The 23,453-nt window shown below is 46.8% G+C and overlaps 1 protein-coding gene across 8 annotated transcripts in view; it reads right to left on the bottom strand.

Moving 5' to 3' along the window:
- Positions 1–327: 327 nt before the first annotated feature.
- LOC138834704 (semaphorin-4D) overlaps positions 328–23,453 on the bottom strand; it is a 107,002-nt gene continuing 83,876 nt past the window's right edge. For 4 of the 8 annotated variants that reach the window (XM_070033334.1, XM_070033335.1, XM_070033337.1 and 1 more), the window contains 7 exons: positions 20,634–20,809; positions 20,395–20,551; positions 19,229–19,451; positions 17,881–17,996; positions 13,336–13,508; positions 13,221–13,264; positions 9,766–12,057 (listed from right to left, as the gene is read on the bottom strand). In XM_070033334.1, the coding sequence (XP_069889435.1) occupies positions 11,135–12,057; positions 13,221–13,264; positions 13,336–13,508; positions 17,881–17,996; positions 19,229–19,451; positions 20,395–20,551; positions 20,634–20,809 (1,812 nt within the window). In that variant the 3' untranslated portion in view covers positions 9,766–11,134. Of the gene's footprint in view, positions 1,214–2,058; positions 2,157–4,565; positions 4,776–5,936; positions 5,969–9,378; positions 9,586–9,765; positions 12,058–13,220; positions 13,265–13,335; positions 13,509–17,880; positions 17,997–19,228; positions 19,452–20,394; positions 20,552–20,633; positions 20,810–23,453 lie in introns of those variants that run through there. The other 4 variants (XM_070033341.1, XM_070033338.1, XM_070033339.1 and 1 more) reach the window with 4 other exon arrangements.

Genomic DNA, 23,453 nt, shown 5'->3' with positions numbered 1-23,453 from the left:
AGTGCACGAGTCTGCCTGGAACCCAGGTACAGGATGGTCATTCATGCTGGATCTAGAAAGTGACCGGTTGGAACAGGTACACTCATCACAAGGCTGTTTCTAGACCCATCCTGCCCCAGTAAGAAGGGAAGTGGTGCGTAACTGAAGGGATATACAGTGTCTCCCTGTGTCACACAGCGGGTGGCTTTGTTTGTAACAGAGGTTTTGGTTTAATGATACCTGTGTAAACTCTTTTCAGTCAAGAACAGACATGTCTCTAAGATTAAAGACCAGGAAGCTCTCGGGCCAAGCCTTCACAAGTTCACACACAATAACAGAGTCTTCAGTAAACATCTTTAATAATTAGAAACACAGAAGCAAGTATAAGAAAACTCTCACCATTTACACACTGTCAGAACAGTTTAATGTGGCACCAGAAGATTTGCATAATTGAGCTGCTTGGCTTTTCCACCTCTAGAGTCTGATGTCCTGTTGCAGGAGAGGATGGACAGGGAAACACTCACAGGCAGGAAGAGCATATGGCACTTTCAAAACACTCACAGCCAATGTTCAGAGATTAGTGAAGATGATACACAGACTGTGCAGAGCGCCTCCCCCATGTACATACTAAGACTGCACCTCATCTTCAGTCAAGGTATAGGCAAAGGATTTCACCTGGAGTCTTTTTTCCTGGCCCAGGATTGACAGCTGGGGGTGAAATGGCTAGCACTTTAGGTTGACAGATCAGTGGGCTGGACTTGCCTCTGTGAAATCATGTGGGGAGTGGGCAACATCAGCCCTGCTTTCTGTCCTGAGGGAGGAACAAATGTATGAATTAACGTGAAGTCTTGGAATTAGACGGGGGTGGCCACCTGGAGCGGAGGAGCCTTCACTCCGCTGTTCTCACAGGACACTTGCTTTGGTTTGTAGCCTCCTAAGCACCTGGTCACATGTGTCTGCCAGACATGCCCTTCTGTCCTGCATTAGTACCTACTTTTCAAAAGGTCCTGATTACACTCCCAGGCTCAGTTGGGAGTCAGTGTGTCTACTGCCCAGCCTCTCGGAGTAGCCAATCAGATGGTTGTGCACAGCCAGCCAATGCAGAACAGCTTGCTGCTTTGAGTACGGGGCTTTCTGCAGGAGTGGGTGTCTGTAGCCAGCAGCTAGGATCAGCTCAGGATCTGCGCTGGGAGCGGTCTCCTGATACCTAAAAGGTGTCCTTGCTACAGCTTTCCTGAAAGAAGAAGGAGATCTTTGAAATCTTGGGAGAACACATAGGCTTTACCTGCTCAGCCTAGTTTGTCCCATAGATGTCTGAGATGTAGCAGAGCTGAACATCTCCATGTGGGACCAATGCTTGGAGTGTTAAGGATGAAGTTTTCTCAGAGGACAGGAAAGCAAAGAAGCAATCACCAGTTCCACCTCTTGGTACTGCTTCTTCACACAGGGGTTCAGGTCATCCCAGGCTACCCAGAATAGATGTTCCAGAAGGAGTTGGAAAAGGAGATATGCATGTCCTCCAATACGAAAGGCCAACTATGCATGCTTACCCCTGGCTGGCAACCCTGTTGCCTGGCAACCATATGACCATAGCACTTTGAGGCATTGAGCTAATGGAGACCCCTGTATCTACCTCTGGCCAAGTCTCTGATGGCAGTCAGAGGCCACAGCAGTGACTCAGACACACCTGTGATCTAGACAGTCTCCCCGATATGTGAAAGTCTTGACTGGGTCAGTCTGACTTCTGCAGGTTTGGAGCTGGTGACTGACCCTGTGAGGGATGGACCCATATTGCCATTTCTGCCCCTCAGTACCCAGCTAAGAGCCACCAGGAGGCAGTCCCATATTTGCAGATTTCCTGCTTGCCTCAAAGTGGTGACTTGCAGAGTTCCTGTCCAGTCACCGGCCTGTGCAGGGCTCCTAATCCTACCTCAGGCATTCCTTGATTGCTTGATCCAGGATTCTCCCATGGTGGCACGATACAAAAACAGAACTACTCTTCATGCTGAGAGGAAGTGAGAGGCCTACTAACAATTGTGGGGCCAAGGTAAGATACCTCTGGGATGGCAAAATACATACCCACGCCTTCCTCCAGTCCTTCATGAGCCGATCATGTTCCCCAACAACAGCCCGCCAGTTAGCGAGCTCTCTGCTCCACTTTTCCTGTTGGGCTGCCTCTGGAAGACAAGCAAGGCTAAGGTCACAGCTCTGTAGGATTCTGTGGCGTTGATGATGCTTACTGCTCACTAAGGTTGCAGAGGATGGGTGAGCCTCAGCTCTGACCTGCCCCAGTGGCCTTGTCTCACTGGATTGGCTCCTGCCTAGGTGGAGTAAGGCCACAGCAGAACTCCAGGCATCTAGTGGTCTTGTTTTCCTTACTTGCAGTGCTCAAAGTGCCCCTGGCATATTTGATGCCTCTTCCCCTTCCCCTTCCACCTCTGCTCTCCAGTGGCAGCTATTCTCAAGGCCACGATGGTCTCATTGCCACTTCCCATTCCTTTGTGGCAGAGGACTACCCACAGCTACGCAGGTAGCACAGACCCGAGGTCTCAGATTCCTCGCTTCCTCCAGTGAGTAGCACAGAACCTCAGAAGTCAGCTTGTTCTCTCTGAGACTCATAGTATCTCAGGAAACCTGCATAACCATGGGTTATGGGGACATTATGTACCTTGCCACTCACTCTCCAATGGCTTCCTGTGTGTGTTCTCAAAACAAATTACTTAGCTGGGCACCGATGGCTCATGCTTATAATCCTAGTTACTTGGGAAGCTGAGATCTGAGGATAGCATTCTGAAGCCAGCCCAGGCAGAAACGTACAGAGGGTCTACAATTATATAAGCCAGGTAATGAGTACATTACCTGTCACCTCTCCCTCATTTTCTCCCAGCTTTTCTCTCCCAATCCCTCTCCCCCCAAATTGTATAGTTCATAGTTCATTTCCAACATAATGTTTAGTGAGTATCACTGCTGAATTAGTACATCCTTTGTCCTACTCTTAAGGTTCAATATAAAAAAAAAGAAGTAGAGAGAAAAGTTAAGGAAGTTACAATAAATAGATGGCTGATAGAGGAGCATCCTGAGTAGCCTCCCACCTGGAAGGGGTTCCAGAAAGAGAACAGAAGATGCAATGAAGAGCTGTGAACAGATATTTAAAATAATGTTCTGGAATTGGAGAGCTGGGCTTTCATATTTAATAGCTCCAGCCAACAATGCATGAAAAGACCAAGCTACGATGAGATCTCATAGTGCTTAAGACAATGGGAGATCACAGAAGCTGTAAAAGAAAAACAGGTCATGGGTAAAGTACCCAGCACCAGCAGAGTGGGGAGCAGAGCCTCACACAACTGCATGGAAGTGACTGTCTAATTTACATACCTAGCCAAACTGTCACGTAAAGGATACATAGGTTCAAAACATCACTTCTATGTGCCTTTACTAAGGAGTGCTAGAAGATACATTCCCACATAACAGCAAATCAAGAAAAGCACAGGTGATCCAACAGGAAAACCATCACCAGCCTCAAGGTGAAAGGCAAGCCCTGACCAACACCTAACTCCAGGTTCAGGATAGGAGCTGGCCTGCAGGCTCCTGGGAGGCCAATGACACTGCTTTGCTTACAATAATCAAGTGAGTTGGACAGTGGCAGAATTGAAGCTGGTTGAATTCTTGATAACTGAGAACTAAGCAAATGGAAATAAGCATAGTGAGAAACTCCATGTGGGAAATAGCACAAGTGAGGAAAACCAGCCAGGCTTAGGGGGTCAGCTGTCCTAATAATATAAACACAGGCTCCTGTGTTGGAAAGTGAGAGACTGGCGGCAAGCTGATGTGCATGCCAATAAGTGGTGTGTGATATGGATGTGTACACGTGTAAGTGGCAATGTATTTATGCAAATGTATGCTGCATGTCTGGTATCTGTGTCTATGTGGGGTGTGTATAGGAATGCATGTCTCTTGTGAAGGCACATAAGTATGCATGTGTGAGTTTTGCATATAATTGTGTTGTATGTATACAGGTATGTGCAAGGCACAGACATATATGTGCTGTGTGTACAAATATGTACTGCATAGTGTGGCATGTGTAGGTTGTATGTGGTATGTATGCAAGGATGGTTGTTTTTGACATGTGTAGCATTGTGGTGTGTATACCAAGTATGTGTGCAGTGTATATTGGCATATGTAATATATGTATAAATAAATCTTTGTGCCTCACACAGGCATGTATGTGGTATAAGTACAATTATGCATGTGAATGTTGTATGCAGGCATCTGTATGTATGCATTTTGTGTGGCATATGCATGTATGCAAGCACTGCATGCACAGTGTCGATACCGGCATCCCATGTGGTATGCAGCTATTGGTGTGATACATGCCCATATAGTTATACACAAGACATGTATATATGTGTGTAAAGGCATGTGTATGGGGTATCCAGGTATGCTTGTACACCCTGGGGTGCAGAATGAAAAATTAATGCTCCTATTTCCTAGTGGAAAGTCAGTAGGTTAATCTCAAATCTGAAGTGCTACATGTAAGCATGAAAACTCTCTTCCCACAGGGTTTCAGGGGCATGGACATCACTTACCACGTCTTAGCACAGATACTTGCACTTTGGAGGACTGGTTCCCTGCTGAGGAGAAGACAGAGCAGCGGTACTCGGTATTTTCCTGGATGCTGTCCTGCAGCCAGCTGAGCAGATGGGTCCTGCCATCAGGCAGTGCATGGGCCTGCGCAGGCACACACGTCTCCAGGACATGTCTGTTTTTCTCCCAGGTGAGGCGGATGTCCTCAGGACCTGTAGGCACATGGACCATCTCCATCCATGTCCTGAATCTCAAGACTCAGAGGAACTGCCTGATGGGGGAAGGGGTCTCCCCAGATGAAGGGTTCTGCCTCAGCTGGAGCACAATTGACTTAGAGCAGTTTCCGATTTAGTTCCTGGACTTGGTCTGGAACTCACCCCAATAAAGAGTAGGAAAGGGCTAAAGATTCTTGGGACCATCTCTTCCTCCTGGCTTCCTGCCCTTGGACCTCACGTCTTCAGTCAAAACACACCATACACACATACAATCCCAGTCTATATAATTGGTTTCTTTCTACTCAAGTGTTTTAAACTCTAGCCACAAATTATTCCATCTATCCACTAGTGTATCTGAATATGTACCTAAACATATATGTATACACATTTATCTCTAAGTCTATCAACTGGGGACTATAGATACAGGCTTTCCTCAGTGTCTGCAGAGGACTGGCTTTAGGACACAATATTTAAGTCATATATATATATATATATATATAATATAGTATATAATCTACATATACTGTATACTTTAAATCATCTCTGGATTACCTAGAAACCCTAATTTAACACTAATGCTATTAAATAGCTGATATACTGCATTGCTTAGGGAGAGTTATAAGAAAAATGTCTGAACACATTTAGTACCAACTCAATTTTTCTATTTTATGAATATTTCTGATCCCTGGTTGACTGATTCATAGGTGTGGAAATTGCAAGTGTTCTTTTCTTTGGAACTGCTTAATGTCTTCATGATATCATGTTTGATTAGCTATTCCCCAACTGATGGGCAGTTAGCTTCTTTAAGCTAATTTTAAGAAACTTCTTAAAGTAAAAGAAACTCTGGCTGTATCAAAAACTCAAAGAATGACTATAACATCAAACATGAATGTCATAACTGAAAGAAACTTAATCTTGCATTCTATCCACCAGCTTCCACAATGGTGAGGACAGGGGCATCTGGAAGGTTCTCATGACCAAACCATCAGATAAAGAATCATGGTAGATCAAGTCAGAGATGCACACTTTTGGGTGTGGGCAGGAATAGCCTGAACATATTGCAAATTCCACTGTAATGAGGATGATCTTAAACATAAGTCATACTGGTCAAATAATGGGCATCATCACTAGGCATGAAAAACTTGTTAAAGTACTTACATTGCATTCCTTCTTTTTAAGCTATCCAACTCCTTTTGAATGCAGAGATTGAAGAGAGAGGGAAATGGGTTAAAACCAGTCTGCATGATAGGTGTCAGGGGAACAAGCCTGTAATGTTAGCTATTCAGGAGGCTGAGATCTGAGGATCATGGTTCAAAGCCAGCCCAGGCAGGAAAGTCTGTGAAACTCATACCTCCAATTAATTATCAAAAAGCCAGAAATGGAGCTGTAGTTCAAGTGGTAAAGCACTAGCCTTGGGCAAAAAGTCTCATGGACAGTGCCCAGGTCCTGAGTTCCAAGTTCTAGGACTGGCACAAACCAAAAACCATTCTGCCCCCATCTGTGCTATGCCACTGGTGGGCACTAGCAGTGGCTACAAATCCAAATCTATGACAACATAGCTGTTCATGTCCTGTATACTAAGCTCATGAGGTTTCATTTTCCCATCTCCCATCCAAGGCCCTGCTGGAAAGACCACTTGTTTCTTCCCTGGGCCACTCCAGGGCACTCCATCATCCAATCTTGCCAGGATGGCCTGGTTGGGGTGCTGCCCACAGCCTCCTCATCTGGTTGTTGTTTATTTGGGGGGGGGAGTGGCAGGTAGTACTGTTACAGAGTAGCCTCCTACGTGGACCTCTATTGGCTCTCTTGGTATCAAGTGTATGGCCCTGAAAGGAAGTCCACTGTCTTCTAGCTGGGAATAAGGATGTCATCCCCAAGGTCAGTCCTACTAGGTCCCATAGTCCTCACATGCTCAAAGCCACTTCTGGAAATTTTCTGCTCTCAGCTATGAGAAAGCTCTTAAAGCTTCAGCAAGCTTGGGGTTCTCATCTATCAATGCTGACCCTGACTATTTCACTCAGGCCTGCTCTGAGAAGCTCAGGACAGGGGAGTTCTAGGAGCCTCATTTTCTAGAAATCTGCTTATGGTAGCCCCAGGCCTCATGTGATTCCCCAGCAACCATGTGATGTTTTTACTTGCTCTGGGTTCTGGGCAATATGAGCTGCTGGCTCAGACTTCACTTGATTTTGTTCTTCTCAGACTAGGACTGAGAGATACAAGTACAGAACCAAACCCTATCCCTATGCAGCTGCATTTGCTACCTCGACTGGAGCCCAAGTCCAAGTGTGTTATTCCTCTCTACGACCTATTATCCACCTTACGGCAGTAAGGTGGATCTGAAGTTCACCTCCTCAAGACATCCCAAAACACATCCACACGGTCAGGACTGCACCTACAACTGGAGACACCTGAGGACTGGATTGGCTCTGACACTGGGCATCCTAATCCATCCCTAAAGGATGTGGGCTTCCATCCAAAAGAGGGAGCAGCCTGGACAGAAACTGGGAGAGGCCTGATGGCTGGAACCTGTCAACAGCCAGAGGGAATCCTGGAACGGGAAATGTCACAGAGGCCACTCTCCTGGTGTGCCCTCCTTTAAGGCACAAGTGACTAGGTTAGGGCTATCAAGGACTTTGCTGCCCAATCCCCGCTTTGCTTCCCACAAAGGTCCCAGGAGGTCTATGGACAGAGCAAGATAGAGGTCTGAGCAGTCGGGCTCAAAAGGATGCAGCTGCCCATCAATCAGGAGGCCTAGCTACAGAGGAAGGGCTTCTGCTGGGCTCAGCAGTCCTCGTAAATGATCCAGGCCCATGGAGCAGCAGCAATGCAGTCATATAGTGGCGAGTCTCATGGTGACCCTCACATACAGAACCTGTCCTAGGACATTGTGTGGCAACAGTGCTTTGTAGATGTGACCAGTGAAGGATCTGTATAGACCTTGATCTGGATGGGCCTGGGTGTATATGTCGGGATTGTTCATGTATGGAGTGTCGTGGGTGTTTTATGTGTTGTCTAGTTGGTCCATGGAATGCATAGGCATGTCTAGGTGTGGTCTGACATACATAATGGGTATACAATATGGGACTGAGGTGTGTGTAGTATGGTATGTGGTATGCATATGGCACGATACACAAATGTATGAATGGCTGATGCATACACGTGGTATGGTGTATGCACTGTGGTATATGCATGGTAAGAAGCATGTGTGTATTGTGGTGGCATGTGTGTGGTATGTACTTATGGTATATGGTGTGTTAGATGTGTATGCTGTGCAGTATGGCATGTGATAGGTATGTACTGTCAATGTGTAGTGGCATTTGGTGTATTATGTATAATCTGTAGTGTTGTATTAGGATGTGTGATATGATGTGGTCTGTGTATAGTGTAGTATTTGGGGAATGTAGGTATATGTTAAGTGTGGGGTATAGCAACAAGGTGTTGAATCATGTAGTAAGATGTGTTATCTGGTATTGGGGGTATATGGTGGGTGTTTAGTGTGGTGTTCAGAGTGTGTCACAAGTGTGCATGTGGTTATTTGTGTGGTGTGTGTAGTATTTGCTGAGCCATCTTGCCTCAGCACATAGTGAAACATAATGAACTCAACTCTACTAGTCAGTGGCAGGATATGTAGAGAGCAGTGGCAGACCTGGACTAATGGTACAGTACCACTGCCAGGTATCAGGGCAGTCACAGCTGCTATTCGTCCTAGGCTGGTCAGGATGTACAGGCAGTGAGCTGCTCTGTGGCCAGCCTGGGTGCTGGCCTTGAACAATTTGGGCAAAGGCCTGAGGAAGGGCACTACTTTGTTCTGCCCATCCTGCCTGGCACTAAACCATGGGGGGGGCAGGGGTTAGGGACCATGGTGAGCCATTTTCAGTGGCCTAGCAGGGAGGTTTCCAGTACCCTGGCTATCTCACCAGAACACTGTGGGCTCATGAACTGTTGACCCACCTGCATTGCATGCCATGCTATCCTTTCCTGGCAACTAAGTCACACACAGTACAGGGCACTGCCCTCCAGGTAGACTCCTACAGGGAAGCAGGGGCTGACCAGACCATCTGACCCCTAATCAGCCCTCACTGGAGGTGAGATGCTCCTGCGATAAAGGTCACCAGCAGAGCCATGGGGGGTAGGAAGTACCCAAAGAAGTGGAAGATTTTGTCTTATTGGAGAAATGGGAGCAACCTTCCAGGTCAAAGTTAGAAAATTGGCATTTGTACCAAATCTGGTCCAGGATGGTTTCTGTCAGTATCTGCCCATCATTACACGACATCCATTACTGCTTTTACAGCACGGTGGCCGAGCTGAGTAGTTGTGATGGAGACCCCTCTGCTGGAGTCACAGTAAGTTCCAAATAGTCAACACCTGGACCTTTGTGGTTGATCTCTGCTTTCCCTCAGGAACAGCTTTGTGATGACTGTTTACAGTTCATTTCTGGATAAACTGCTGTGAAAGTAAGCTACAACTTGACCCCAGAAGCACAGCCATGAAGGCGGAAGGAGCTAGAAGATGGAGTAGACATGGAGAGGCCCTCCTCCCATGCCACTGTGATTCCAGTGGCAGTCAATGGGGAGACAGTGACAGACAGGGTATGACTCACCTACAGCCTGGCAGAAGAGATGGAAGGTTCCCAGCGCCTGCACCTGCTGTGCCTGGTCACCCAGGAAGGGTGGCAGCAAGGTGACCTGCATGCTGTTGTGAGGCCCTGAGCCCAAGGCTGGCCAGGGGCTTCGGGGAGAAGATGAGTTGGGGCCCAAACAGGACAGGGATGAGGAACCAGGAGGAGGGAAGGGCTTAGGAGATGAGGCTGCGAGACAGAGGACAGAAAAGAAAAGGGCACTAAGGAAGAAGGTAGTCAGGAACAGATCGCATGCTAGGGAATGCAAAATGCAGCAGGAAACAAGACAAATGGATGAGGAAAAGGAAGTGCCCAGGACTATTACCGCCGGAGCCATCACACAAGTAACTAAGTAACAGCCTGCCCAAATCAATGATAAGGCTTCTCATTTATTTGGGTACTTTCCAAATATATACAATTCAAAGTAGAAAAATAAAAAGAAAGTAAATCTTATCAAAACACACATGTTGCCACCAAAATGACCAGATCACATCATGCTGGGGCGAGGCTGCCAAACAGACACACAGAAACCCAGTTTATTGCTCTTTGCCATGGAATAAAAGTCTCCTTCTAATGGGTGCTTACAGACCGGGGATGTGGAGTGTAAGATGGGTGTGGAAATCGTACCGCCTGTTTACATCTTTAGGGACAGTCGTAGAAGTCATCTGGAATGAAATGCTGCATGCCCAAGGACGCCGTGGTCTTGCCCACAGCTGGTAGCCCCATCCACCTGGCCCACTTTTCTTCCAGGAGGACAGCTCTGTGAAACCGAGGAGCAAGGCCACAGGGGACGCCCAAGGACAATGGGTATGAGATTAGACAGGAGGTGTTCAGACAACCAAAATCATCTTTCCAAAGGCTCTGTCCATGTGGACAGGAGATTTTGAGTGGCAGCATTGCCGTGAACTTGTAAAATGCTTCTCCTTTACACAGCCCTTCTGTTACACAAAACCTGCCTTGTAGATGTGGGGCAATGTTCTTTGAGAGAGACCGAAAGGGGTGAGGGGGAAAGAGAAGAGAAAAAAAATCTGTCTAAAATGATGCTTCTCTCAAAGAATAAAGAAATCAGTGTGTTCAACAGGTGGGTTTAGGTCCACATTTCTAAAAAGCAGAAAGAATGCCTTCAGCAAAAAGAGTCTATCCCTGAGAACCTTAAGCAACATAAGCCACATTGCATATCATATAACAAAATGTAGAAGATGCACATCTTCTAAATATTAAACATCTGCTCCTGTAATTATAAAAAAAAATGAACAAAGACATCAACATAATCAAGGCAAAAATACTAAAAAATAATTAAATGGAAGAAAAGAATCGTGCCAATCTGGACAACAGGCAAATAAGTTACCAATCTGATAAACTAAAATGTCATTTCCAATCTGGAATTAAATTATATTTTAGTAGCTGCTACAAGAAGGGGAAGCAGAAGGGTCACTCTTCCCAGCCAGTGGAGGTCACCATCTTTCCCCCCCGGAAAAAAAAAGGGCTTAGGTAACTCGGTGCCACTACCCACAGGATCATCTTAAAGTACTCCAACGACTGCAGGACTTGAGACTGGGATGCAATGTTTTTCATTTTCCAAACGGACAAAGAGAAACAAGTCACAGCTTCAACTCAAGAGAAGAGACAAAGGGGTGAGGATTGCTGCACAATCTTGAGACTCGGCTACTGCACTGGTTAAACACTAAACTCTCCACACACAGACTGAAAGACACAAGCAGGAGCACACAGTGGGGCCTCAGTCTCCATCGGCATCTGAGTCAGCAAACTTCAGTTCACACTTGACGTCAAACGGCTTTTCCCTGGCAGAGAGATCATCGATCCTCTGTGAGTCCTCTCGGTCTGTGGGGACTTTGCTGGTGATGGTGTCCTGCTCTGTCTCATAGCCGGTGTCCAGAGCTGGCTTGGGATGCTCTCCATTCTGTTGGGAGAAGCTCCCGGGCTCTACTAACGTCTCCTTTACACTCTGCTCTAGGTCAGAAAAATCTGACTTGGGCTTCTTCTTCCCAAGCAGCAGAGCTGAACGGAATTTCAAGCACTGTCCTGGCAGGTAGCCCTTGTAACAGTTGTAGACCAAGAGGCAGAGGAAGAGGATGAAGATGAAGAGGAAGAGGGACATGAGAAGGCGGTTGTCACTTGACTTGAGATACACTGTCTTTGCTGAGTGGAGCTGTGGGACCTTGTTGACGACCTTTGGTTCACAGGAAGTGCTGGTGGGCGGGGGCTTGGGAGGTGAGGTGACAGCAATTGGTGTAGTGGCCTGGATGACCGGCGTTGGGGCAGATGATTCCAGGGAGGATGCCGCTGACATCCTGGGGGTTATTCTTCTACCTTCTGTCTGAGAAGCGGACAAAGTAGTGGTCACTGGGGTCCGTGGGATGATTTTTACTTCCAGGACATGCTTGGTGAGCAGCTGTGACACTGTCTTGTTCCTGACCCTCTCCTCTGACAGGCACTGGTATACCCCATTGTCTCCCTCAGACAGGTTGAAGATGAGCAGGTTTTTCCTGCCCACAAGACCATACTTAGGGCTCTCAGCCTTCAAGACACCGTTCTGGAACTTCCACACCACCTGGGCCAGGTTGGACTTTTGGGAGCATTTGAGTTCTGCTGTGCCACCATGCTTGAAAAAATGCTGCCGGAAATTTTCTTTACTTTTATCTGGAACATCAAGATAAATGTGTACAGCATCAACAACCCTCAACTGCTTTCAAATATTGGTCAATACCTACAGACGACACAAGAGTCTCATCCACGGGAGCAAGATGGACCTTCAGGCCAACCGAAAAGATAAAAGACATGCGTGAACAAAGCAAGATATACCCTGGCTAGCAGCCCCCAGGGATAAGGGCTCTGAGCAGCAGAAATCCCACATCTCACCCCAAGTCCCAGGAGAAAACTCATCAGGCTGGTGACAGTGAGCAATGACCAGTTATGCATCTGGATGGCAGTTATGTATCTCACTGAGTTAGATATCAAGTGATTATGCTAGCAGTTGGGGAGGCCTGAAGTTGGTGTTGGTCTTACATTTCTTTCCTGTTTCTCCTAACATAAAGATCTATGTCTGCTCAGACAGAGGAGGGATGGGTCCTGAGCATCCTAGGCCAATTCCAGCCCTGGCTTTAGCTATATCACTATCTCCCAATGGTCAGCCACAGAAAAATCAAATCCTGATGGGAAGGGAACACTAGTCGAACTAATTATGGGCTGCATGACTCTTGTCTGAGGCGTTTAAGACCAGAAGGATTTTTGGAATACGAATTTGTTCAGATTTTGGAATATTTGCATTTGTGAAATGAGATATAGCTTGGGAGGAGAACTAAAACCTGAGCATGGGATTCATTTGTATTTCAAGTGCATCCTAGACAGAGGGCCCACAGGTAAATTTATAGAATATTTAAAATGATTTTGTGCAGGAAACATGAGTTTCATGGTGTGAAATTTTCTACTTGTGGGGGTCACACTGGCACTCAAAAAGTTTTCAGTTTTGTGAATACTGGGTTAGGGCTGCTCAGCCTATACTCAGGACTACTGCCTCTCATTCTCAGTAGGTGATTGTTTTGTTTAAGAAGCTCCAGCTAAGCAGAACAGAAAAGTGAAAAGTTGGAGTCAGAGAGTGATTTCTAGTATAACCTACGCAAGTACGAATATTTTTCCTGTAATCAAGAAAGTCACAAATCAAGCACATGACATCTGAACTCTGATCAAAGGGGAGAAAGAAAAACACACATTCACGCACATACAAATGCCACAGAGCTGAAGCACTGGAAATGGTTGGACAGCCTTGCTGTTCCTGAGGGGATGGTACAATGGGGAGCACTCACCTGGGCATGAGGACACATCACCGCTCATCTCCTGAATCCAAGCCCTGAAAGGCAAAGGCCTCCTGTAAGTCACTGCACACTCATGGGGGAAGGGTACACAGTGCCCTGTCCATACCTGCTGGGGCCCTGGGCCTCATGAAGATCCACACAGGCATATGTGGATGTACTCCAGGCACAGTAGGGGTCCCGTGCCAGCACGCAGTCCTCACAGCTGCTATGTTTCCTGCAGAAGGCCAGGGGGACCTGGACCACTCCTGAGTTCGAGCTGGCATAGACAAACTTCCTGCCCTGTGTGCAGAAGGAAGAGACAGACAGGCATTAGGCAGATATCATAGACAGCAAGAGCTCCAGGCCTCTGTGAGAATGACAGAGCATTTTTGAGCCCTGTATGAAGGGGTAAATGAGCACCCCTCCACAGGATGAAAACTGGAATGACAGCAGACAGAAGATAGAGCCCAGTCCAGACCTGTACAATGCCTCTGTGACTCTGCATTGAAAGCAAGTCTGATGTGGGGCACAAATACCCACATGCTATCATCACTACTCTTCTGCAAATCCAAAACCATATCAAAACCAGTATCAAGAAGTAGTCTGGCCAGCTGTGCTGCAGCCACTGCTTGAGCTCCTGGTTCCTTATGGTTCACCATGATACCTGTGCCTGGGGTCCTACCTGGGCTTACCCAGCCCTTTTGTTTCTGACAGTATCTGTGCATACAGCCCTGCAGACATGTAATGGAACTATCTGGCCAGCCCATCTAGAGCTCCTTTCCACCCCACTGCCACACAACCTTCATCCCACTAACAAGAGACACCTTCATGAACACTGACACACTGGCTCAGAAAACCATGTAATGTGCACACGTCATATGCATCCAGATACATAAAAAGGGACTCAGGTATCTGTGTACCATGTTCACAGCAATCAAAGGATAGTAACAGACCAAGTGGCTACCTGTGGATGAATGGACAAACATGGTCTATGTAGACAATGGAACATTTCTGGGCCTTAAAAAGGATGGGTAGGGCTGGGAAGGTGGCTCAGTGGTAGAGTGCTTGCCTTGTATGCATGAGGCTCTGGGTTCGATTCCTCAGCACCACATAAACAGAAAAAAGCCAAAAGTGGTGCTGTGGCTCAAGTGGTAGAGCATTAGCCTTGAGCTGAAGAGCTGAGGGGCAGTGCCCAGGCCCAGAGTTCAGGCCCCACAACCAACAACAACAACAGAAAAAGATGGGTAGTCTAACATATACTATGTCACAAATGGACCTTTCAGACTTTGTGCCAAGTGGAATAAACCAGTCACAAGAGAGATGCATGACTTTACTTATAGGAATTGTCTAGAGTAATAAAACTCAAAGAGACAGATGAAAGAATGGGGGGAGGGGCTGTTCAAGGGCTGGGGAACAAGATGGAGAAAATGTGGACAGAGTCCTATTTCAGAAAAATGAAAAGTTCTGGTGATGGAAGGTGGCAATGGCTGCAGAGCAAGCAATGTATTTAAGACTGCTGAGCTGTATACCTAAAAAGTGGGTGGGGGCTGGGAATGTGACTTAGTGGTAGAGTGCTAGCCTTGAGCAAAAGAAGCTAAGAAACAGTGCCCAAGCCCTAGGTTCAAGCCCCAGGACACACCCACCCACACCCACACCCACCCACACCCACACCCACACCCACCCACCCACCCACCCACACACACACACACACACACACACACACACACACACACACCACAGTTTGAAGCCAGCCAACTAGAAAAGGAACATAGGATTCTTATTTCCAATTAACTAGCAAAAAGACTGGATGTGGAGCTATGGTAGAACACCAGCCCTGGGTGTAATTGCTAAGGAACAGTAAGTACCCAGGCCCTGAGTTCAAGCCTTAGTACCAGCACAAAAAAAAAAAAACAATGAACAAACAAAATGGGATAGTATACTTCAAGTCTGTATTTTTTTCCCTATGATTGGAATGGAGCCCAGGGAATTGGATATACCAGGCACATGATACACCAGGGAGCCGCACCCTCATCTACATGTGTATTTACCATAATTAAAACCAAATCCTGCCATGATAATCAGAGGAGATAGTTCATGATGAGAACCTGCCTCCACCCTAGTTGTAGGACAGAAGAGCTGTGCTACTAGCCCCTTCTGAGCCTTCACAGGAGCTGCTATAATGCTGCTTCTCTACTTTCCTCTGTGAGCAGAAGGAAGGAGAACATCTGACAGGCAGAAAATAGCTGCTCCCTGTAGCCATGGTGACACAACCATGCAAGCAAGGCTAACTGACTTAAGAAGAAGACATGGGGGACTCAGAAGGTGGCTCAGTGGTAGAGTGCTTGCCTTGCATGCATGAGGCCCTGGGTTCGATTCCTCAGCACCACATAAGCAGAGAAAGCTGGAAGTGGTGCTGTGGGTCAAGTGGTAGAGCACTAGCCTTCAGCTGAAGGACAGCGCCCAGGCCCAGAGTTCAGGCCCCACGACCAGCCAAAAAAAAAAAAAAAAAGAAGGCATGGGACACTAAGGGCCAATGCAATCTTTCTCACCTGCCCTAAGCAACCAAGTCACAACCCCGTGTAGCGGAGGCTCAAGGACCCCAGCAGGCAGGGGCCTCCAGGGCACAAAGGTGTGAACCCCTGAAAACAGAATGGGGAGGGTTCCACATGTACGTTGTTACAGTTTGTTGCTGTGTGCACCTGCCATCAGGCAGAACTCAGTCACACGGGTATGCTGGGGATGCTGGCCAGACAGAGTACTTCATACCTATGATGAAGAGCTGATGGGGTGGGTCCTGCTGGGTCACTAATTTGCCTATCTCCACAGGACCTCCTGCAGCACCTCCTTCTCAATAGAAACTCACACTAGCTCTCCAGTTTCCTCCAAAGAACAGTGCACACTAGGTCCCCAGTTCCTTCCAAAGAACACTGTACACTACAAATGCCTCCTGGGTGCTTGTGCAAGTCTGAATGAAGCAAATGTGCAACCTGGGAGCTCCAGATGTTACTAGGGAAAGGTCGGAGCTGGCTCACACAGCCACTTTCAAGTCTTTGGCCCCATTGGTCTCTGGATACAAAAGGGAAAACAAACACAGATACTTAGTCTCTGGAAGCTCACAGACCAACTAGATTTCCTTTCTTCTCCTTTGCAGAACTAGTAAGTAAATGTACTTTTTTCATGTTGCAAGAGGATCAAGGAATGAAACTGAAAATCAGCCACAGTTTCCTTGGGCTTTGTGGACACAGCTGGGGAAGAGGGTGGGAAGACTTTGGAGGGATGTTTGCAAACATGCAGCTGCTGAGAGGCCAGCTCTATTTTCTCTACATGGAATGATGTCTGTGTCATGTGGGCAGAGGCCCTGGGTACTCTGGGTCTTGGGCAGGCACCAACTCAGGAAGACAGTGCACTGCAGGGCCAGTGTGAATGTTCATCCCTGCCACAGGCTGCTCCAGCAGTAAACTTGAGATTCTCAGCCACAGACATTATGTGGGCCAAAAGTCAGAGCAAGGCCTTGGAAAGGAGGAAGAAAACAGAACAGGACCAGCAATGGACATTACAAGTATGGCTCAGGTCACAGCATAGGGGCCTGCATGAGGCCCTCAGGAGACTCTGACAAGGAGAAGAGCATCCTGGATGACAGGAATATGACCTGGGCCAGCCACAGGCAGGTGGCAGCCCAGTTCACAGATCCTGAACCTCATGAGATTCATGGAACCCTCACAGCAACCGTGTGTGTGTGTGTGTGTGTGTGTGTGTGTGTGTGTGTGTGTGTGTGTGTGTGTGTGTGTGTGTGTGTGTGTGTGTGTGTGTGTGTGTGTGTGTGTGTGTGTGTGTGTGTGTGTGTGTGTGTGTGTGTGTGTGTGTGTGTGTGTGTGTGTGTGTGTGTGTTGTATGAGGGGTGATTTAAGACCATTTTAAGAAGAGGAAACAGAAGCACACTGACACCTGAGGGCCACAGCAGTCAGGATCTGAACTTGCCTGCGTTCTGCTCCTCACTGCTGTAGCCCAGCTGTGGTACCACTTCCCACACCCAACATGACAGACAGCCAGTGAGTCAAATCCAATCTCTACCCCTCTTTGGATGTTTCTATCTTGCCCCCCAGCGAAGAGATTTGCATTTCTTTTTTAAGGGTGAATAAAAATAGTGTTTTGCTTCCTATTAAACTAGCTTGGTGTCCACAGACTGGCTTACTCTAAGCTGAGCTCAGGCAGTCAAGGTTCCAGCCTCCAGAATGCATTGTCAGTTTCTTCCTAGGAAACATGTGCTTCCCTTGGTTAGGAAGGAAGTGTGGTGTTGACATAGGTGAGAACTGTAGAGTGACTTGCCATTTCTCTTACAAGTTCTACATTACTGAGTCTCTGTACATGGTGACATTCACCTACAAGTCTGCAATCTTAAAGGGTCAGGACACAAGAACATGTTTTCATGGGACAGGACCTGTCTCAACTTGGCATCTGCCATCTGCACCAAGGGCTCAGCTCAGTGAAGTTCTGTTCCACCACCACCACCACCACCTCGCCCATCTCTGTCTGCCTCCTTCCGATGTTTATAAAACAGCTTTCTATATAGACCCAAAGGCCAGCTCACCTGAGCAGCCATACTCAGGCAGATCAATTTACATCACAGACCTCAGTAAATGGGCCACCAACCCTACTACCTTGGCCACTTTACCTTCTTCAAAGATAGTAGTAGGGTTTGGACTGGCTCAGAGTTCTGGAAGAGTCGTGTTTCCTCAATGATGTGGACATCGTTGTCAAGGCTGACAGCTTTGTGGAGGGTGCCCCGATCTGCAAGATCAAATCCCCAGGTAAATGAGATAGCCCCAGAAGGACACACCTAGGTCAGCAAATGAAGGTCACCGAGGTCACTCAGAGGCAAATGCCCCCATTGGGCATATCCAAAATACTCTCTCAATGAAATGCTGAGACTAAGAGGACAGTGTTGCGTTGACATGAAAAAGAGCCAGGTGCCAGTGGTTCATTCCTGTATTCCTAGCTACTTGGGAGGTTGAGACCAGGAGGACCATGGTTTGATACCACATCAGGGAGAAAAAGGTTAGTAGACTCCCTTCTCAATCATATCTGGATAAAACGGAGCATGTGTATCATGCTAAGCAGTGTGGGAGGTGGAGAATGTCAGTCTAGTCCAACTCCAGCAAAAAAGTCTGCGAGTCTATCTCCAAAGAATGAAGATGCATGTGGTAGTGCACAGCTGTTATGCAGGCAGTATAGAAAGCCTGAAGTAGGCAGATGGTGACTGCAATGAATGACCTCAACAACAGATCCCAGTCTAGCAAGTATGAGGCCATGAGTTCAAAGGCTACTACTATCCCTTCGTCCCCCTGCTCCTCCCCCACAAAAAAAAAAAGATTAAAAAGCCATTTGCAAAGTATTCTTATTTTCTCATGAAGTATAAGGCCCCATAACATGTGAAATCAAACACTTTTCATCCATCAAGTTAACTCTGAGAGAGTGGAGGCTGATTCCACTTGAGGTAGCTCCTGGGCTCCACGGACTCTCCAGAGATTCATCCCAACAGGGCTACAGGCAGGTGAGGGCAGGGCATATGTCAGCTGGGAAGCAACAGGGGTGGGCTCAGAGCCCTGCCACCTGCAGAGGCTACAGGCCATGGTCCAGAAATACTGGTTCTAGAAGGCAGATGAGGAGGTGTGCCTCCAACAGGTCAGGACCTGTCTCAGTGTAGGTCCTTCAAGGTTGCAGTGACAGGCCCATCAGCACTTAGGAAATGCCAGGCTGATCAGAGCTCATAACCACCACTGACAGAATCATTCAGGTTCCTCACAATAGGGATTTCTTTGCAATGGCCAGTTCAGACACAGATCAGGGATTGCAATCTTTTATAAGCTTTCCAATTGGCTATTGGACAGAAAGATCTGGAAGCCCAGGTATTGTAATGTCTCAGAAATCAGTTCATAGTATTACAAACCTCTTGTCACCCCTAAGGTTTTTAAGTGGACTTGAAACAGACAAGCTGTGACTGTGAAGCCCTCAGAACCCACCTGTGCTGATAAACATGACATCATAGATGGTTCCATCCAGGGCCTGGGTCCTGTCCACCACGATCTGGGTGTAGTTCACATCTTTTTTGACTAATCTGGGCTTGTTGTCTATTGGAGTTACTGAATCATCCATCAAAGGGTGGTCTTTGACAAACTGAAGTGTTTTGTCTGGTAAATTCAAAGAGCTGGTGTAGTTGGCTGCACGTGCCTCGCTGTTGATGCACTATGAGGGCAAAAGTTTTCCTGGTTAACATGCCTGCCTGTCATCAACCAACCACAGCATTGGGAATCATGTAAGGTATAGCACTGGGAGAGACACTGAATGTCTCCAAAGAAGAGTGACAGGGGATACCTGGATATCTGATTCCCAGGAATCAGAGGACACAGCACATTCACTGTGCTTTTGATGCATAATCAGAGTAGGAATTATCTATCAAAGAAAGACTATTAAGTGAAAACACTTTATCATTTGATAGTTTTCCCCTAATAAGAGAAGCACAGAAAGCATTGCTGAAGAACCGTCTGATCCTAAATAGCATAAAAAAGTAAAATGTCAAGAATGTTTTGGGTACCAACCTCCTGATGTACATTAACCTAAATTCCTAAGCAGCAGAGGACATATTTACTGAGCCCAGAAGAAATGATGACAGCATCTGTCAGACACTCAAAAGATCCAGTCCTGGGAAAGGACAGGGCCCATCCAAGAGCCATATCAATGCCCACCTACCGTGTGGGAAACAATGACTGGACGATTAGATCAGCCTAGAATAATTAGTTTGTTGTACCTAAAATTGACTACTTTTTGTAGGGGAGAAAGTAGTTCATGACAGTGCAGAAGCCTTTGTGGAGAACTTCTTTCTGAGTAGGAAACTAAAAATGAACTAGTCCCTAACTGTATTATACAATGTTACTTTTTCAAAACACCCTGCCAGTAGCATATCTCAGTCGGGGAGAGTCTTGTAAGACCCATTATTCCACACACAGAAGCAAACAGTGAAGGAGAGCTGGGCTCCTCAGCAATCAGGCTCAGCAGCTGCCTGGCTGGGTGGAGACTCCTCTGACCAGGGGACCCAGAGAGCTCTGGCACCCTTGTCAAGTTTCATCTTGTTGGATTCAACCCTTGGATGTTAACAACAGCCCTTCTTTCAAGCTACCCCGCTGCTTACCGCTCCAGGCCGCGGAGTGGGCACTGGTCCATTGTATCGCACCCACTTAGTGTGGGACTGCTCCACTGTGGTGCTCTGCATATACTTGCCACGAGAGAAAACTGCTTCCACCGTGGAGAGTGTGTAGGCACAGACTGCTGACAGCCCCACATTGTTCCTGCAAAGGGAGGCTATGTGAGCTTACAGAAAGCAGTAGACCAGCAGGGAGAGCACATATCACACCTGCCAAAGGCACTTACAGCTGTGGGGTGAAGAGTGCATAGAACACGGGCTCCTTGAGGTCTGGGGCCCTCAGCACAAAAACATCTTGCAGTATGTTGAATATCAGGCCTATGTCTTGCTGGGAGCAGATCAGTTTGGCCTTCAGGAAAGAGGTCCACTTCCTCTGCAAGGTCCTCAGGCCTCCTTGGTCCCCCTAGAACAATGAGTAGAGGATATGACGGGAGCTTAGATGCCCTGTAAACAGGTGGTCTGCATACAGGGTGCAATGTCCACCCTCACTAGCTCATAGCATGGCCCAGACAAGCTTTGCTGAGTGAAAGGAAAACAGATAGTTCTGTGCTAACTTAGATCAGACTTTCTGGATCAAAATAAATACAAAAGACAAAAAAAAAATATCCCCTCCCTTAAAACTCATCTGATAACAACGGAAACAACTACTCCACAGCACTCTGAATGCCACTGAACTCTGGCTCTGAGAAGGCTCACTCTTGGCTCCAGGGTTCTCAAAACTACAATTTGTAAATGGATAATAAGGGCCTCCAGTCCTGAAACCTATCTTGGGTGAATGTGTGAATGTCTCCCTTTGATAGATCCATGCCTCTACCTCCATTCTACTTGCTGACATATAGCTAGAACACAGTGGGCAAACTAGATTGTCCTTAAACACTGTGTAGTTGCCAGTGACTGAGAGATAACAACTCTCAGGACTTTGTGGTTGGGAAAGAATACAACTGATTGACCTTATCCATGGTTACCTTCCCATGGTTTCAGTTATGGAGATCAGAAAGTCTCAGGCTCTTTTACTGTGTGTGCTGATACTGGGTCTTGAACTCAATGTCTGGGCCCTGGATATTAGCTTTTCTGCTCACTGCTGGTGCTCTACCACTTGAGCCACAGCTCTACTTCCAAGATTTTGCTGGTTAATTGGAGTTTTATAAAAGCCTCAGAGTTGGCTTTGAACTCCCCAGATCTCAGACTAATTAGATAAGCTTATAGTTGTGATCCACTGATCTTAGACTTTTAATATTTGTTTGCACAATTTTGAGAGAAAATACATTCATGTAAACTTAAAACAGTATGTCTGGGGCTGGAAAGGTGGCTCAGTGGTAGAGTGCTTGCCTTGCACTCATGAGGCCCTGGGTTCGATTTCTCAGCACCACATAAGCAAAAAGAAAAAAGCCAGAAGTGGCACTGTGGCTCAAGTGGTAGAGCGCTAGCCTTGAGCTGAAGAGCTGAGGGACAGCGCCCAGGCCCAGAGTTTAGACCCCACGACTGGACCAAAAACAAAAAACAAAAAAAAAAACAGTATGTCTTCATCACTGTCTATTCATGGCTAATGTTATGTTGTACTTAATTTATACTTTACATTTTACCACAGATGTGTATGTATAGGGAAAAAAACACAGCATATCCATGGGTCGGGAGGGAACCATTGCAATGTGCAGGCAGAAGACTAGGAGATAGAAGAGCTTTGTTTATTTTGAACACAATGATTTCACATCTCTACTGTGAAATCTAGGAGGACAAATGATGAATGTCATAAGAGAACCACATTTTCTTTCTGAGGTTTCAGCAGAGGAAATGTCCAGCATGTCTGTGGCCATGTGTCTCATGGGCACTCAGGTCCTGAGGAGCAGTAGAAGGGTCTGAGTGCACGGGGTAGCAGAAACAGGAGCCTGTGCTTACACTGGCCTCAGTCCAGCATTGAGAACAAGAAAAGGATAAGAAGAGGACTCTATGGGAACAACAAAAGCTACGTTAGACCTGCAACTAGCACTTGGTAGGGGTATACTGTTGGATCCTGTTCACAGATACTCCTGCACTCCCCTCCTCCAGGACAAGATGTTAAGGACAGGGTCAAGTCCAGCCACTGCCATCAGGATACAGAACTGCAAGAGGGGTAAAAGGTGACAGTGCAAGAGCTCTTCTAGCCAGTGTTACTCTAAGGGCACCTTGAATACTCACAGGGAGCTCTAGCCCCTGGAGTACCCACACAATCTACAGTCTTGGCCTCACATTAAACTAGCCTAGATATTGGTAGTACCTAGGCCTAAAAGATAAGAAATTGTCCCTCAATGAGTGGGGACAACTGAGGGACTAAGTGATCCCTGGCTAGAAAAAGTCTAGGCAGCTCATAAGATGCTAGGCAGACATTCAAGTACCTGGAGTATACGCTTTCTATTTTGAAAAGTAGGCTGTTAAAGAGAAAGATGTCCAAAGTACCACTCAGCACCACAGGCATGAAATTTCTGACACTGCCATGAGAGATTCTCACAGAGATCACCACACCGAAGGGTCATTTGGTAACCTGGTATGTAATAGCTTCCATGGGGGAAGCCTGACAACTGGACCTAGTTCTATGGGTCCTAATGGTCTGTCTAACACCTGTCCATTCCCCCAAAGTGCTGGCCAGGCCACTTTAAAGTTTGTTAACTCAACCCAAGGGAACTCCTCTCCCCAGCACTGGGGTTTGGCATCAGGCAAGACTTTGTACTTAATAGGCAATCATTCTACCATTTCAACTACTTCACTATCTCACAAAAGCGACCTCACAGCCAGGTGCCCAAGAATCATGCCTATAATCTTTTTGATGCAGGATGCCAAGACCTACAGGATCAAAGTAAATAGGCTGGGGAGAAAACTCCATAAGGTCCTATCTCCAATTAACCAGTTAAAAAGTTCAGGCTAGAGGCAAGCCTACTAACTAACTAACTAAATAAATAAATAAATAGATTAATTTAAAAGTCATGACCCAAGATCCTGCAATATGTACTTTGAGCTTTAAGCCTGACATTTTAGTGTGGATTTTGCCTCTTAACCTTCAGCGTAGGGCACAC

This window comes from Dipodomys merriami, unplaced genomic scaffold, assembly GCF_024711535.1.
Source record: "Dipodomys merriami isolate MVZ:Mamm:240054 unplaced genomic scaffold, mDipMer1.0.p SCAF_22, whole genome shotgun sequence".
In the NCBI taxonomy this organism is placed as follows: Eukaryota; Metazoa; Chordata; class Mammalia; order Rodentia; family Heteromyidae; genus Dipodomys; species Dipodomys merriami.
The sequence above is the reverse complement of the archived record's forward strand: the minus strand, read 5'-3'. Positions and strand labels throughout refer to the sequence as shown.